The 15,734-nt window shown below is 35.3% G+C and overlaps 1 protein-coding gene across 2 annotated transcripts in view; it reads left to right on the top strand.

Moving 5' to 3' along the window:
* The window catches only part of NAALADL2 (N-acetylated alpha-linked acidic dipeptidase like 2), a 661,226-nt gene that overhangs the window by 267,119 nt on the left and 378,373 nt on the right, over positions 1–15,734 (top strand). For both annotated transcript variants that reach the window (XM_081138571.1, XM_081138570.1), the window contains exon 4: positions 8,105–8,224. In XM_081138571.1, coding sequence (XP_080994697.1) covers positions 8,105–8,224 — 120 coding nt within the window. The remainder of the gene's footprint in view (positions 1–8,104; positions 8,225–15,734) is intronic.

Consider the following 15,734-nt stretch of genomic DNA (forward strand, 5'->3'; position numbering starts at 1 on the left):
AAAAATATCAGAAAGCTAAAGGAGTGCAATGGGATTGTATTATTGTCTGAGTATGAAGATTAAGCTACTGTCTCACCAACAGAGAAATGTAAGCTTGGAGCTGTGTTCAATGCTGAAAATGACTTAGCGTTTTATTCAATTCCTTATTTTTCTCTTGGAATCCATCTTTTGATCAACAATGAACAGTTGTGAGATAAATGGCTGTGAATACAATTGTATAAAGTTGTCATTATTTTTTTAATTACATATAATCCCTTTGCCCAAATCCCATCCATTTCTGATATTATGAGCTTTGTGCACTGAGTTAACCAAACAATTCCACAATTTCTGCTAATTGGAGGGTAATAATTATGGGACTAGTTTCTACATATTTAAGGTATATATATTAAAGTATATATTTTTCCAGCATTTAAAATTTAGACAGAAGCATTTACAAATAAAGAAGTGATCTGTTACAAGATATTGTCCCTAGTTAAATATTTGTTAGAAAGGCTACATCTTCTACCTGGGATAGAGAACAAAAGCATATAAAATATAAATTTTAAAACAAAAATAGTTGAATTAAAACATACGGATATTTTAGTGAGAAAGTATTTGACTATAGACTTCTAATTTAACTAAAGTTATGTGTAAAGTTTCTGAATCTCCACAATTAAGTGTCATTTGACAGAAAATTCTAGGTGAGCCTTTTTATTTTTACTTTTGATATGATGAGGTATACCACTTATAAAGTGGTAATGTAACTTTCTTAGAAGATTTAATTTATATTTTAATTTCCATGAAATGCCAGCACTTTAAGTATGTAGTTTACATGTCAGATTTACCTCACTTTAGAACTAGAGGGATCTGTGTAAAAGTTGATCCTTAAGTTTATGCACTATTTTGGCACACTAATCTAATTGATTTTAAAAGGCAGAATTATGCCATATTACTTTCATTGACTCTAGGAAGAATTCCCTTGAATGAATTAGAAACTCCTTCAATATCCTTGCCTTAATAAGTTGAATATCATTTATTAAATAAAGTGCCCTGTGATTATTAATGTTTCTCCATATATTTTAATTTGATATTGAAAGATTCACTGACTAATATGGAACTTAGCCAGCTGGGTCTCACTAATATAACAAGAATCATTCAACATTCAGTGAATACATACTAAGTGCCATTTATATGCCAATCACAGGGGACAAACTCATTAATAAAAAAGCTTTGGACACTGCCTGTATGTAGCTGGAAGTCTAACAGGGGAAACTGGCAGTTAGGTAAACAATTACAAAACTGCATTACTCAGTGCTGCTAGCTCGGACATGAGCAAGGTACTTAAATATCCTAAACTTCAGTTTCCTCATCTGCAAAAATGGACAGATATGTCCACCAAATATGAATGTTCTGAAGATAGACTGAAATGATTGATACAATCTCCATAGTAAAATGTGTAGCACAGAGGACATGAAAGGTTAAGTATTGATATTCTTTTTCCTTTATATTGTGTGATAAGTCCTGTCCAAGTTAATCCTCATAATAAACATTTGCACATGTACATGCACATGGACACACACACACACACAAAGGCTCTAACCCGCCCGCCTTTGGAGTAGAGGACAACTCTCCAACCAAGCCAACTGGCCAGGGCTACCTCTTCTTGCTGTTAACCACATAAATAGTGTGTTGTCCCGTGACTTTACAAGGTCAAGTACAGGTGTCCCATTCGTGTCCTGGACTGGCTTAAACCAGCTTGTTCCTGCTATCGAAAGTTGATTCTGTGGATGTTTCTAGTTCTGGTCTGGTATTTAAACCACAGAAGTGTTTAAATACTACACATCAGGGTGTTTTTGTTTGTTTTTGTGTGCGTGTGCCAGAGATTAGTTTTACTAACCTACAACTTCATAGCACTCGGCACAAGACTGGAGTGCCAACGACAGCACACCTACATTCGGGTGGGCTGGACAGAGCCAAGAACAATGCCATCGGGTAGAAAGCGAGAGTGCACCCAGGGTCCACTTCAGACCTTGTATGCCTTCCATTCAGGGTCAAAGAAGCAACTCAGAAATCATTAATTGTATAGGAAGTGACAGAGGATTTCCTTGTGTGCGTTTTTTTTTGAAAGGGGTGTCCCATGGTCAGATAGAGTTTACCTCCTAGACGAAGCTAATGGAAGATCAAGAATTTCCTCAAATTATGTCAGATACAGGGGTGAGCAAAACTAGGTTCATAGTTGTAATAAAAATCATATTACAATTCATTAATAAATGATACAAGAATGAAATCTGTGTTTCCCATACTCACAATTGTAAACGTACTTATGCCTGCCCCTGTGTATCCTTTCCTGGGATACTTCTAGCTCCTGGAACATTTAGCAAAAATTATCTGCTGAGCTTCTGTCATTGTCCTCAAGCACCTGGAACTGGTCCACCGGCTCTCAGCCTAGACTTTCAAGACAATGACCCTATTTCCCCATTGCCTTCTGGCTTCACCCCAGGGGAGATGATTGAGTCTTTCCAGGATGCTTGTCTCTAGAGCAATTAACCAGAGCTGCTGCTGATGCTGTAATTGATTTTTTAAGAGTCTTATTCTTAGGTCACTGTAGGGAAACAGAGTAAATAGGTTAAACATGGGAAAAGTGATGAATTTACAGAAACTCTCATAATCACTTCTCACTGATGTTCATGAAAATATAAGTGGAGTAGGAGTAATCAATTTTACACTAATTTATTTTATTCATTCTCACTTTGGGAAAGAATAATCTAGATCCAGTTTCTCTATACTTCTTTTGTTTTAGGATTTGTAGACCAAATGAGGTTAAATCTTCTTTTCAGTCTATAAACCTTCTTTTTGCATAAATGGTCTCCTTTTCCATAAAAGCTGAAAAACTAACCAAGACACGGCCCTCTCTCAGCTGCGCGTCCACCAGCTGAGACGCTGGTGCTTCGAACTGTTGGGCACCACCGAGCTGTTGCTCTTTCCTTCACCGATAAAGTTCCTCAGATTCCATACTCATCTAATCCTCACAAACGCACATGACTTTGTCTGTTGACTTTGGAGACTGTAGACTTAAAATATAGAAATGCAATCCTGACAGAACTGCCCTTCACTTTGGTTAAATTTCTATATTACAATTTTCAACTTAATTTTGCTATCATTCCAATGGATGTGTATAGGTTATATTAATTTTAAAAACTGCAAATATGTTAAATAATTACTGTATGCCAAGACACTGCATTTAGTATAACATTGTAGCAAATGTTTTCTTTCATCAAGGGTTTATTAAAAGAAAAAAGGATAAATACGACAAGCTATCCCTTTTTCTGATTGCTTAAACCAAATACAGCAAAATGTACTGTGTTTTGCATGCTTAATGCTGAATTCAGTTGGCATATACTAGTTTTGCTCACTACATGATCTCCCTTCTGATTGGTTAAGAGTCCATTTTCACTGATTAGTACTTGTGTTGTTTCAGTTATGAAATATTTTCAATAAGTAAGTGTAAGTTTAAAATTAGTTATTTAAATTAACAATTATTTAATATTAAACTATTAAGTATCTGATGTAGCTCCTTTCTTATCCTGTTTCTATCATCTTGGTCTTGATTAGGTAGAATAATGTTTAGAGACACAGTTTGAAAATCTATGATTGATTAGTGATGTCTGCCACTGGGACTGGGTAGGAAATAGTGATGGTTTTTATGCTTCAGTACATTGTGATTTTCCTGATAATGTCCATGATGAAAAGCTCTTGCATGAACCTGAAAAAGAAGTGCTAATAAAATTCTAACAATCTCTAAATATTGAATCCTTCTTAAGTACCATTATACTCATGCTGTTAAGAAGGACAAAGGTAAACATCAGAGATCATTTTGACTTTACAAGTTTCTAATAAGCATAAGCACTTTCATTTAAAGGATATTCAAAAGCTAAATTATATAAGCTAGTAGTAAATTTCTAAAGTAAAACTTGTATTGAGATGAATGATACTTCTGATCAATTATTTTGTCAGTATGAGAACTGCTTGAATTTACCATTTCTAATTTTGAGGAGAAAATTACTGTTTTAGTCAAAGCTGGCTTTTCAAACATTCTGTACATTCAGAATCTCTCTTAGAGAGGAACTAGGAAGATTCAGAGTGATTGATTTGATTGAGAATGTCAAGCCTGAAAATTTTCAAAGCATATATCGTTTCCTATGCATGAATAATTTTTGCTGCTTCAAGGTAGCAGAGAAACATGGCACTGGATTATTCCTCAGTGTGGAGCCCAGGCCACCCCCAGAGACACTTCTCTGACCCAGTTACATGTTATGATGATTCTATTTGTTTTACTTAGCTGACTATAGGAAATAATTTCATTTCTGTCTTCTGTTGATTCTGCCCAGGGTACTCCTCCATTTTTTAATAGAACCATAGAACTGTCATTGGTGGGATGCCCTCTGTGTCCCCACCTGTTCCTGGTGGAAGTGGGATTCTTGGGGTGCCACGGGAACAAGAAATTCCTTAGGCCCCCACGGGAGGATTAGGTATCATGGAATGCTTTATTGATGATATAATATTAAGGGAGTTCTCCAAGATGCCATTTCCCTCCTTCCCACCTTGGAAAAAGTCCCATTTTGTCTTCAGCAGAGCTAGGATTAAAGTCACTGACCAGAGTTTCTGCTCCATATTAAAATCCAGTCCAGTCCAGTATTTGGCTAGCTTAGCTCGAGTTCCCAGCAGCAGTCCACTGCACACAAGGTCTGCATGACCATGGATCACGTGGCTCCTAGGGCCACATGGCAGGCTAGCACAGGTCACAGAACAAGCTAGAAACAGGAGTGTAAGAGGAACAAGAGAGAGAGAACTCCTTTGATCATTTTAACTAGGAGCTTAACCAATGAATCCTTCAGGATTTCATGAGCTTGCAGTGGCTTCACCCTGGAGCCAATTATCTTTAATCCCCAGGTTAGACTGACAAGCAGGCACCTTCCCTACATCACCCAGCTACACTGTGCATGTGCGCATCTTCCCTTTTGTTGGGCCCCTTCCCCTGGTGATCTGCTGGGAATGGACCCGTGGCTCCCTGTGGGGAGTGTAAAACTGCAGCTTCCTGGTGCAGCTGCCCAGAGGACTATAATTATAATGTCTAGCCTCCACTTTGCTCTCTTCCTATTTTAATATTAGCTAGCTAGTTTCTATGGTAACAGAACCACTGACATAATGGAATCACTGTTTAATATTTTGATGTTTAGTCATTGTCAGTTGTCTGGTTTACGATTCCTTCTAATCACATATTTTACCATAGGTAGAAGATAATTGTATTTTAATGTTTAATGTCTGTTTCTAAAGTGTGCCAGTCTTCCTCTCAGCTTTTTCTATATGGCCCACCACCCTCTGTTGTCATCTCAATACTTCTATTTTTAACCAAGGATAAAATATTTGGCTTTCTGTCTGAATTGTTGCTGTTGTTTTAAGTTATTTGTTCTTAGTTTTAAAATTAACATATTATTTAAACAAAATTAATATGGGGACTTTTTTATATTTCTCTTTGGTAAAAAAATTTAAAACAAAACAGAACTAGTTCCATTTTATTCTGGACCTCTCAGTACTCTCTCCTATGTGTCAGTGAAGTTCACAATGAAAAAAAGTACATATGGAGTGAATAGTTCAGTGGATACATAAATTCCTGCTTATTTGACATTTCCCAAAGGGACTAGTCATTTGGACGTAAGTTAATCATAGTAGCCCAACCAGTTGAGTGGACGATTTTCTAGTGTGACAGAATGAATGCAATAAGAAGAGGTGCCTGCAACTAGAATATGTGGAAAGAAATGGCTTGACATTTTATCATATCATTGTATATTGATTTGTGTCTAAGAAAAATTCACTGTGCTTTCTTCCAGCTGTGATTTTCAGCTTGCTTAAAGGTAAATAGGAGACATTCAGAAAGGACCTGGTTCAGAGGCATTCTTTGAAAGCTATAAATACATTTTTAGTATCACCTGTCAAACCACCAGAACACTGAGACTTCTGTAATTACTGATTTTTAATGAATAGTTTCAAAGTACATAAGACAAAATAAATTGATATAATGATGCCTGTGTTGAGGAATATTTTTGTGAAAATACCCTATTTAATCTGTTGACATGAGCTATTTGTAAAAGATGAGTTGAAAAATCCTTTAATTGAAACTGCCATTGTTGATGCAAGTTATTGCTATTTTCCAATAGTATAAATGTTCTTTACAGAATTGTATTTTTGTAGCTGCCATGTCTTTGTGGTATGTATACAAACAAAAAAGTCACAGACTGGCCTACATCTTCTGAGATCACTGTGATTTTCCCCCCAAGTTCTCTTAAATAAGAAAAATATGTTTATTAATGTAACCAATTGAGTAATAGCCCTGTTTTAAGATGCTCTTAGTGAATCACAAGTAATTAGTAGGTAGCTTAGAAATTTGAAATTGGAAAGTATGAATTTTCTCATTTTTCAATGTGGTTATTAATATTATGTGATGATTTATTTAATCAGGTCTTTAAAATCACAGATCAACAGTTATGTATATCATATTGATATTAGCAAACTCAAAAATTGTATTAATAAAGCAGTGATTTAATCACATTTTAATTAGAACAAAATTTTAATCAAAGAACATTCTGACAGAAGTGTTTTTAACAAATTAGGTTTTCCTGGCAAATCCATTTGAAAGTACAGGTTAACTTTTCAGAGATATTTTACAAGCTGTAATCATTTTAATGTAAGACAGATAAGCCAACAGTGTGTGCTGGACACCTGGGTGAGAATAGGTACACAATGGGCCCATCACCAAGAAAAGTTCCCATGGGGGTGTTGAGAGAGACAGAAACATCACTCTGGGGTTCAAATTAGAGAAAGTCCCATATAATTGAGCAACAGAGAAATACAATTCATCAGACAGGTAACATTTGAAATGAGCTATAATGTATTTACAAGTTTTTACAACTGCAGATGAATGTAATTGCTAAGGAAACACTCTATGCCAGAAATGTTTCTTCTAGCCAGCTTACCAGTCTCTCAGTGGTATTAACATGTTCTTCTGAAAACAGAATTCTTTCCTGAAGTGAGACTTCTACGGAAGCCCTTTTCATAAACTGGTTGAAGTGCATTAGCTCCAATTGCAAGGGGGGGGGGTTAGGGGGGTGGAGTTTAAGATCCCGTTCCTTCTTTTCATACTTTCCCTACTTTTGCCACCGCTAGCTCCTTATCAGCACCTCAATGTGGATGTGCTCTGGATCGAAACAGCACATTGCATTGTAATATAATTTTATCATTGAAAAACCTAACAACTGTTTTGAGGATAGAAATTACAGAAAATAAAGATGAAATATATCGTCTTGGCTCATAGGAACATGTGTTTGATAAAACCTTCAGTGAAGTGCTTTTCAAGGAGAAAGGAAAGTGCATCTATGTCAGAGGACACTCATTAGGACCTCCAGAAAGACATGGCATTTTTATATTAATAAAAGGGGGCTTGTAAAAATGAGAAATACCAGTGCAGAAGATAACTTGTCTGGGGTACTGGGAAAGATGACAGAAATAGTAGTAGTTGGGGGCCATGTGCTAAAGTCCTTGAATTCCATGTTGACACATGTGGCAGCACAGGTTTTACCCTGCAAAACCCAAGGGGTTATTACTCGTAGCTGGATGCGTGCACAACCTGAGCAGCTGTGCGTGATGGGCTTTGTGCTTAATTTGGGTAACAGCGGAGAGTCTTTGAATGGGTTTTAAGCCTGAGAATGGTGGGATTATAGTTAAACCTTAAGGGAATTAATCTTGCAGGTTTTATAAAGCGCAGAAATGCACGTGTAGAATATAATAAGCTTGGTGGTCTGTTGGAAGCACCAACTGGTTTCACAGCTTAGCTAGAGGAGTGAGTACAAAGTAAGCAGGACTCTCAAACTTGTTCTCAGGCGACCCGAGAGCCGCTGTGCCTGACAGGAGGACAGGGGTCAGGCTCGCGGTGGCCGGGCCTGGGCAAGACGTGACACGGGCTCTCCTTGAACATCTCATGCCACTGTGAATGGCCTTCTCATACCAAATGAGCCAGTTGCTGTCGCTCCTCCTACAAGGCTTCATTTCTCTTTGTTTTTTTCCCTTTCAGGCTGAAGTCATTGATGTGAGTTATGGAAATGCAGAGGATTTAACAAGGATTACAAAGATGAGAAATGTAACAAACCAGATTGCACTCCTGAAATTAGGAAAATGGCCACTGCTTTATAAGGTTGGTCCAATGTTGGTGTTTTGGTGGTGGGGTGAATATTTTGTTTGGCTTTGTTGAAGTTTTATGCACCTGTGTGCGTGTTGAGTGAGTGTGTGTGGTGTGTGTGTATGTGTGAGTGTGTGTGAGTGAAAGGGGGGGGGGGGCACACAGAGGCAGAGAGTGTCACAGGAAAATGGCTTTTCCAAAACAGAACATTTTAAATTAACATTGTTAAGAGAAAGAAATTTATGTTTTTATTACTTAAGACAGAAGATACCTTAAGCCAAGTATTGGTGAATTTGTGAGACCTTGACAAAATTGGCATACTCTTCATAACAATACCTATCTGGAATGCTAAAAATGAGAATGACACTGTCCTCTTCTTATGATATATGTGAAACTTTTAATCTATTATCAAAACTGATTAATTACTATCTGTTTTATGTTAGACTAGTATCTAGCTGATTTACAGTCCTTAGTGATTGATTCTGTCAACTGTATAACTTCACATTTACTAACTGTGCTCAGGAATTTAATTGAACTATAATATGCTAAGGAGAAGCAGAATTTTGATTTATTTTACTTAAGTAGAAGTTTATTAACACTCATCCACTAGATGCATTTACATAACTAAAGCAGTTTGATCTAAGTATCCCGTAATGAGCCACCATCATAGCCAGCCACTACTGCTCATTCTTACTGCATCTTCTTTTTCTATTAAAAAGAATGGTCAGTGTAGTTATATCACTGGAACTCTCTGGTTCTAAAGACATATGGGATTTGTCCTCACTCAACCCTAAAGGAGCTTTGTTAATTGCCAGGTCTGAAAAAGTTTTCCGAAATCTGTTGGCGCACTCTGTAAGCAGACATGAGAACATCCTGTGCCTGATTTTCATTATCTCCCAAGGATGCCCTTCCACTTAAATCAGTGTCTGGTACATAACTGTCCAGAGTCTTAAGATGGTCATGAAAATAGAGTATACAGTGATATAAATTTTTGCAGGATAATTTGTCAACATGTATTAAATGCCTTAAAATAATCACATTTTGATTCATTAATTCCAGTTCAGTCAATAAATTGTAAAGGGGAATACAACAGAGTTGATAAACACAAAGATGACCAGTGGTGTGACAGAATATTAGAAAGGATATGTAAGTCCGGTTACATATTGAAATTTATGTTACATTTGTACAGCTGGATCCTATAAAGCAATTACAGTGTAAAGAAGAAGAATGATGGATAAATTCTTATAAGTCAAACAAATAAGTTATAAAGAAGACATTTATAATAATTATAATAATAATGATTATGTTATTGTTATTTGTTGGTATAACTTTGTTAGTTATATGGGCTGGATATTTTTCTAAGCACCTTTTATGTGTTATCACAATAGTCTTCACAGTAACTGTATTTTTGAGATAGAGAGGTAACTAAGGCAGCAGAAGAATAAGTGACTGTCTCAAAGATGAACAGCTACTTATATGAAACAATCAGGATTTACATCCAGTCTGTCTCATCTCAGATCCTGAGTCTTTAATGTGTTTGTTTAGGTGTGTGTATGGTGTAGTTAGAGTAAACTAATGGATAGAGAGATAGAGATGATGATGATGATGATAGATGATAGATAGATAGATAGATAGATAGATAGATAGATGATAGATGATAGATAGATAGATAGATAGATAGATAGATAGATAGATAGATAGATAGATGATGGATAGATATAGATAGATTATAGATAGATTATAGATAGATAGATAGATAGATAGATAGATAGATAGATAGATAGATAGATAGATAGATGATGGATAGATATAGATAGATTATAGATAGATAGATAGATAGATAGATAGATAGATAGATAGATAGATGATAGATAGACAGATAGATAGATGATGGATAGATAGATAGATGATAGATAGATGATAGATAGATAGATGATAGATAGATAGATAGATGATAGATAGATAGATAGATGATAGATAGATGATAGATAGATAGAGATGATAGATAGATGATAGATAGATGGATAGATAGATAGATAGATAGATAGATAGATAATGAAGATGCTAAATTGGAGTTTTTAATTCAGATTTTAATATATAAAAGAATGGATATTTCAAAACGAGCTACCCAACACCAGTATTTCAAAGGAAACAGTTGAAAACATGTTAGACTATTATTAAACTCCTTACTTTATACAGGGTGTAAAAGGTTTGAAGATTTGGGGAAGAGGATTTTACAAATAGGAATTTTGGAGAAATGTAAGTTCCATTGCAAGCCTGGTAACTGGGGCTTCAATGGAACCACATGGAGGGCTTAATGAATATCCTCTGCAGGATGGGGGACATAGACTGGCGTCTGACTCACCCGAGAGTCCTAAAGTAAGAGGTAGGTTTCCTTAGCATCAAACATATGAGCAGAATAGGAGTGTTTGTGTTGGAGCTGGAAGTAGAAAAATGTGTTTGTTTCCCATGGTATCACAGTAATGTGAGCTGGATATTTTTCTAACTCCTTTTTTTGTATTATTACATTAACCTTCACATTAACTATATTATTGAGGTAGGGGTTATTATTATTATCAATTTATAGATGAGTGTCATTAGTCAGCGAGGAAGGAAATTAAACGGAGCTCACTCCTCCAACAACAGACCTGCTCTGGTGGAGGGGCAAGAAGAACTTTATATCAAGGATAAAGTTTTGATCATGGTATGAGAACTAGGCATTCCAATTATTTACTTAAAACAGTTGACACAAATTGGACTTTTGACTACCACTAATCAGAAGTCTTCTTCTAGGTGTTTGGGGAAGAATGTTCCTCTCTAGGCATGTTTTAAAAGGACAGAGGGAATCAAAGTAACATCGCCCTGGGTACATCACATGAAACCTGTTTGTTCAACCTACCAGTGATAGTGACTGAAATGTTGATAGTGGGCAGGGGCCAATTATATAAATTGGGTAGATGGAAATAAGGCTATTTTCTACCGCTTTATATTTTCCTGAAATTTTAAATTGTCTACAATGGTTGTGTATATACCATTTTGTAAGAAAAAAAGCCTTTAAAAATTCAAGTAGGCATAAGGCATTAAAAATTTTTTTATAACAGTGCTTATAGGCCAAATAGTCAAAATTCTTACTAGTAGATAATGGGTTAAGAAAAAGCAAGTTGCTTTTTATTTGTAGTTGACTGCTCCAGAGAATATTTTATGAAAACCTTTGGCCACATCTATAACATAGTGAAGTAGTGGTTTATCTAGAATAGGACAAAATAATTAAGAACCTGGTCTATTTTCCAGATTATCTTTCTTTAGGCCTGTGAATAGATTTAACAGAGTTCTCTGCAGGATCCCCCCTCCAGGCAGAGAACCTTGCCTCAAACTTGGCCTTGCCTTCTAGGCCGAGGAATCAAGGCATCCTTTCTTTCACCTTCCATTCTAGCCATCTCCGTTTCTTGCAGATTGTCCCAGAGGTTTGGGAGATTCGCTGATACTATAGCTATTAATGCACATTCACAAAGCACAGAGGAAAAAAAGCATGGATTAGACAGCATGGTTACAGCCACTCTTGTTTTACCCGCTCATCAAATATATCCTGGGGCTGACATGTGAAAGGCAGAGGACCAGTGGACTTCGATGTGAGTCACAACTATGAATCGTGATTAAAATATGAGAATCTGCACTGAGAACATGCAGCTGAATGAGTAATGAGAAAAGTTAATGCTATTTGAGCTGAGCAGTAGTTCCTCAATCATAGTTCAAAAACGAATTTGGTAGGGAATCTTTGAATGTGAGGGAGGAAGGCAAAGGGGAAGCATAATGTGATTATTAAATTGCCTCTTAAACAAGTAGAAAAATAGTCTACAGCCGAGAAGGAGGAGATATCAGTAGTTCCACCGTAAATACTGTGTACTTGTTAATTTAGTCTCCAGGAATCGGATTGATGAGAAAATCCCCTCATTGTGTAGCAGGAACTGTGAAAGGCAAATGGCTTTTAGATACATGCTGCAGGAAGGAGCCAACTGAATTCTCCAGGGCTAGCTTGGACTAGTTCCCTTTAGCTTAAACCTCAGAAGAAAGGCTTTATTTTAACTTTGTATTTCTGGCAGTTTATTTTATGGGAGAGTGCTTTAATTCTTCAGGCTTTTAGACAAAATATTCTCTTACCTGTCATAATGGATTCACTTAGATTTCTCTCAGTGACAATCTGAGACATAGCAAAGCAGATTCTAAGATCCTCACAAAATCCCAAATTGCCAAATAGCACTCTAGTAAGGAATTTATTTTATAAAATGCAATAAAAGCATTTGACTTTCTTTTTAGAGCCATTTCACACACACACACACACACACACACACAAATCAATAATAAAAAATTACTGTGTACTCCATGATAACTAGACATCAAGAAAATCCCAGTGAAATGTGAAGGCTGGGCCATTGTCTGTGTCCACATCGCATATCAGCCCCATATCTTGTAGGAGTCAAATTTGTATGCAGTAAAGTTACCATGAATACATGTCTTATGCCTTTTGGGCATGGTAAAATTACACTAAAAATCCACAAGCGCTATTGCTATTTTTGTAAAGAAAATAACATACAGCATCTTCCTAGTACTTACTGTTACATAGTAAGATATCAGTAAATATTAGCAGATTTTTGCATTTTCTTATATACATTTTTATCCTTATAATTACAATTTTAATGATCCAGGAATCCAAATGATTCTGTAGTTTCCTACTAATAGAGCAGTTTTTTATACATGCATTAGATAGACTTTATGTTGAATATCTATTGTGTATTGTTTGTACAGTATGTAATCTACCTAACCACCACTTAAGTCCATAGCACACTTATGTAGGTAGGCCTTTTGGAAGAGCCTGGAGGGAAATGATAGATAGGAAACAACTGTTAGGTGTTTATACTTCTGAATAGATTGTTTCTGACAAATTAGGAATGAGTGGTACTACTTGAAGAAAAATAAATGCCACATTCTTTGAGTATACCTACATAATAATATAATTTAATTAAGTTTACTATTTGAATATTATGACTAAACTTTATAGTATAAGTTAAAGAAAGCAAGAAAGAATGAAAGAGAGACAGAAGACAGAGAGACAGAGAGTGAGAGGAAAGGAAGGAGAGAGGGAGGGAAAGAAGGAAGGAAGGAAGGAAGGAAGGAAGGAAGGAAGGAAGGAAGGAAGGAAGGAAGGAAGGGAGGGAGGGAGGGAGGGAGGGAGGGAGGGAGGGAGGGAGGGAGGGAGGGGGGAGGGAGGGGGGGAGGGAGGGAGGCACCCAGTATTCTAGTTTACTCCCTGAGATTATACATGTTTCAGCAATCTTCTTTACATATTATATATTCCTCTAATATCTGAAAGAGTAAGCTTTAGACATATTTTAACTTTCTGGCAATTATTTGGATGCACTGATGTTGATGTCTGTTGTGGTACTAACTTCTGGCTTTGTGATAATCCTACTCAGTCCTTTCACATTTCTGTTTTTCCTTCTGCTCCTGGGTCTGATTGACTCCCTTCATTTTCTTGTGCTGTAGATAGGTTTCCCAGCCTTTCCAGTCTTTGGTATTTGTTCTGCGCTCAACAGTTAATTTGTTTTTAGATAGTGAAGGACATCATGGTCAGATGCAAGGATGGTACAGACAAGCTCAAGTCCAAGGTCTTTGGCTTAATGGTTATATGACCTTAGAATATTATCTAACCCCTCTGAAATCTTAGAGTTTGTTTTTGTTTGGTTGGTTTTTAAATCTCTACAATAGTAGTGAAAGTAAATCCAACTCATAAAGTTGTGTGTGAGTATTAAATCTGAAAATGCATGCATAAATTCTTAATAAATGTTAGTATCATCAAGCCCTTAAAATCTGAATGAGATTCTAAAAAGAAAGGGCATGAATTTGATAATGAAAAGATGACAGCTCTCTCAAACTTGCAAAACTGAACTGAAGATAATATACACATTAGATAAATTAATTACAGAAATATTGTCTCTCAAGATTGCACTTTTGCATTATTTAACAATAAGGATTATGTTGATAGCCTGTAGCTATAATTTGAATCTTAATTAAATGAAAATGAAAGTTGTCTCTTTAATTTTTATGTGGAATAAGGCAAATATAAATAAATGGAGAAATGCATGTATGCATGTTAAAGGTAAATATAACTTGACTATTAAGGAGAAATATACACAATGCCTTAACAGGAGAGTACATGGTGTCAATTTTTATGTTCTTTAGTATTTATTTTTATGCATAGACTTTTTGAGGTCATGGAATTATATAATATTAAGAAAATAGTGTTATTTTAGGAATTAAAATTATGTTACATTTCTAGAGTAGTAGTGTAAGCATCTAACACCAATTTTAAATTTATTTTGAAAATTGAGGTATTATTCATGACTCCAAGAACAGCATAAAGTTGCCTACATCATAAGATTGTTGTAGACATTAACTGAAATAATACATGTTAAGTACTCAGCACAATTCCTAGAATTTTCTAAGAACTCATTAAAAGTAAGCTAATATTTTATTTAATTACAACAAAATGTTTTATGAAGTACTGCATTTTCATTTGTATTCCATTTTCTTTATGGCCACTATTCTTTGTGGTCAAAATCTAAGATCTCTTTATTTGCTAATTGGTATAATCCCTGCCTTGCTTGCTGTAAGTAAAGGCTCAGTACTTCAGTAAAGGATTTGGATTATTTCAGGAATGATTATGGTATTGAAACTTTTGTTCAAGATTTTCTTACATTTGAATTTAGAATACACTATCCTAAAGTTAACTGTGAGATTTCACATAGTTCCTTTCACTCTGCATTGATATTGTATAGAGGTGATGAGTATTGAAAAAAATTTAAAATTTTAAAAATAAGTAAACTTTTGGCTATATACTAACAACTTTTTACAAGAAACAACTTGATGTCTAATTATTAATCATTAGCTATATGGCTCTAAGTTCTCTCTCTTTTTTTTTTTCTGACTCATTGTCTTATAATAAAAACAGATTAATTATTATGTTGCCCAGAGCACATTGACAAGGAGTCCTCAGCAGCAGCTTGTACTTTACTAACCTGTTGTCGCTATAAAATATGTAGAGACAAGTTAAATTACCTTAGGAAAGAAACATCATTAAAAAAATTAATACTTGGGGGAAAATTATCTCTCCCTAAAATTTATGTAATTAAAATGACAGCTATACAATATATTGTATCTGGTTTTAAATTCAATATACTTTTTTAAATTTTTACAACAAATTAACCTTTAATAAGCTATAAAACCTTATTATAGCTAAATGAGCTTAAAATATTCTTACTTGAACTTTGGAAATAATATACACTCAACAAAATATTATTTTAATAATTATTAACATAAGTTAATCTATTCTCATAAATATTAATTAACTTTATTTATTTTTAAATTTATCTTTATTGTTGAAAGTATTACAGATGTCCCTTTTTTCCCCCATTGACCCCTTCTACTGAAAATGTATGCTGTTTTTGTGCAAAAAAATTAGAAGGATTTT

Source organism: Miniopterus schreibersii (assembly GCF_964146895.1).
Source record: "Miniopterus schreibersii genome assembly, chromosome: 5".
Lineage (NCBI taxonomy): Eukaryota > Metazoa > Chordata > Mammalia > Chiroptera > Miniopteridae > Miniopterus > Miniopterus schreibersii.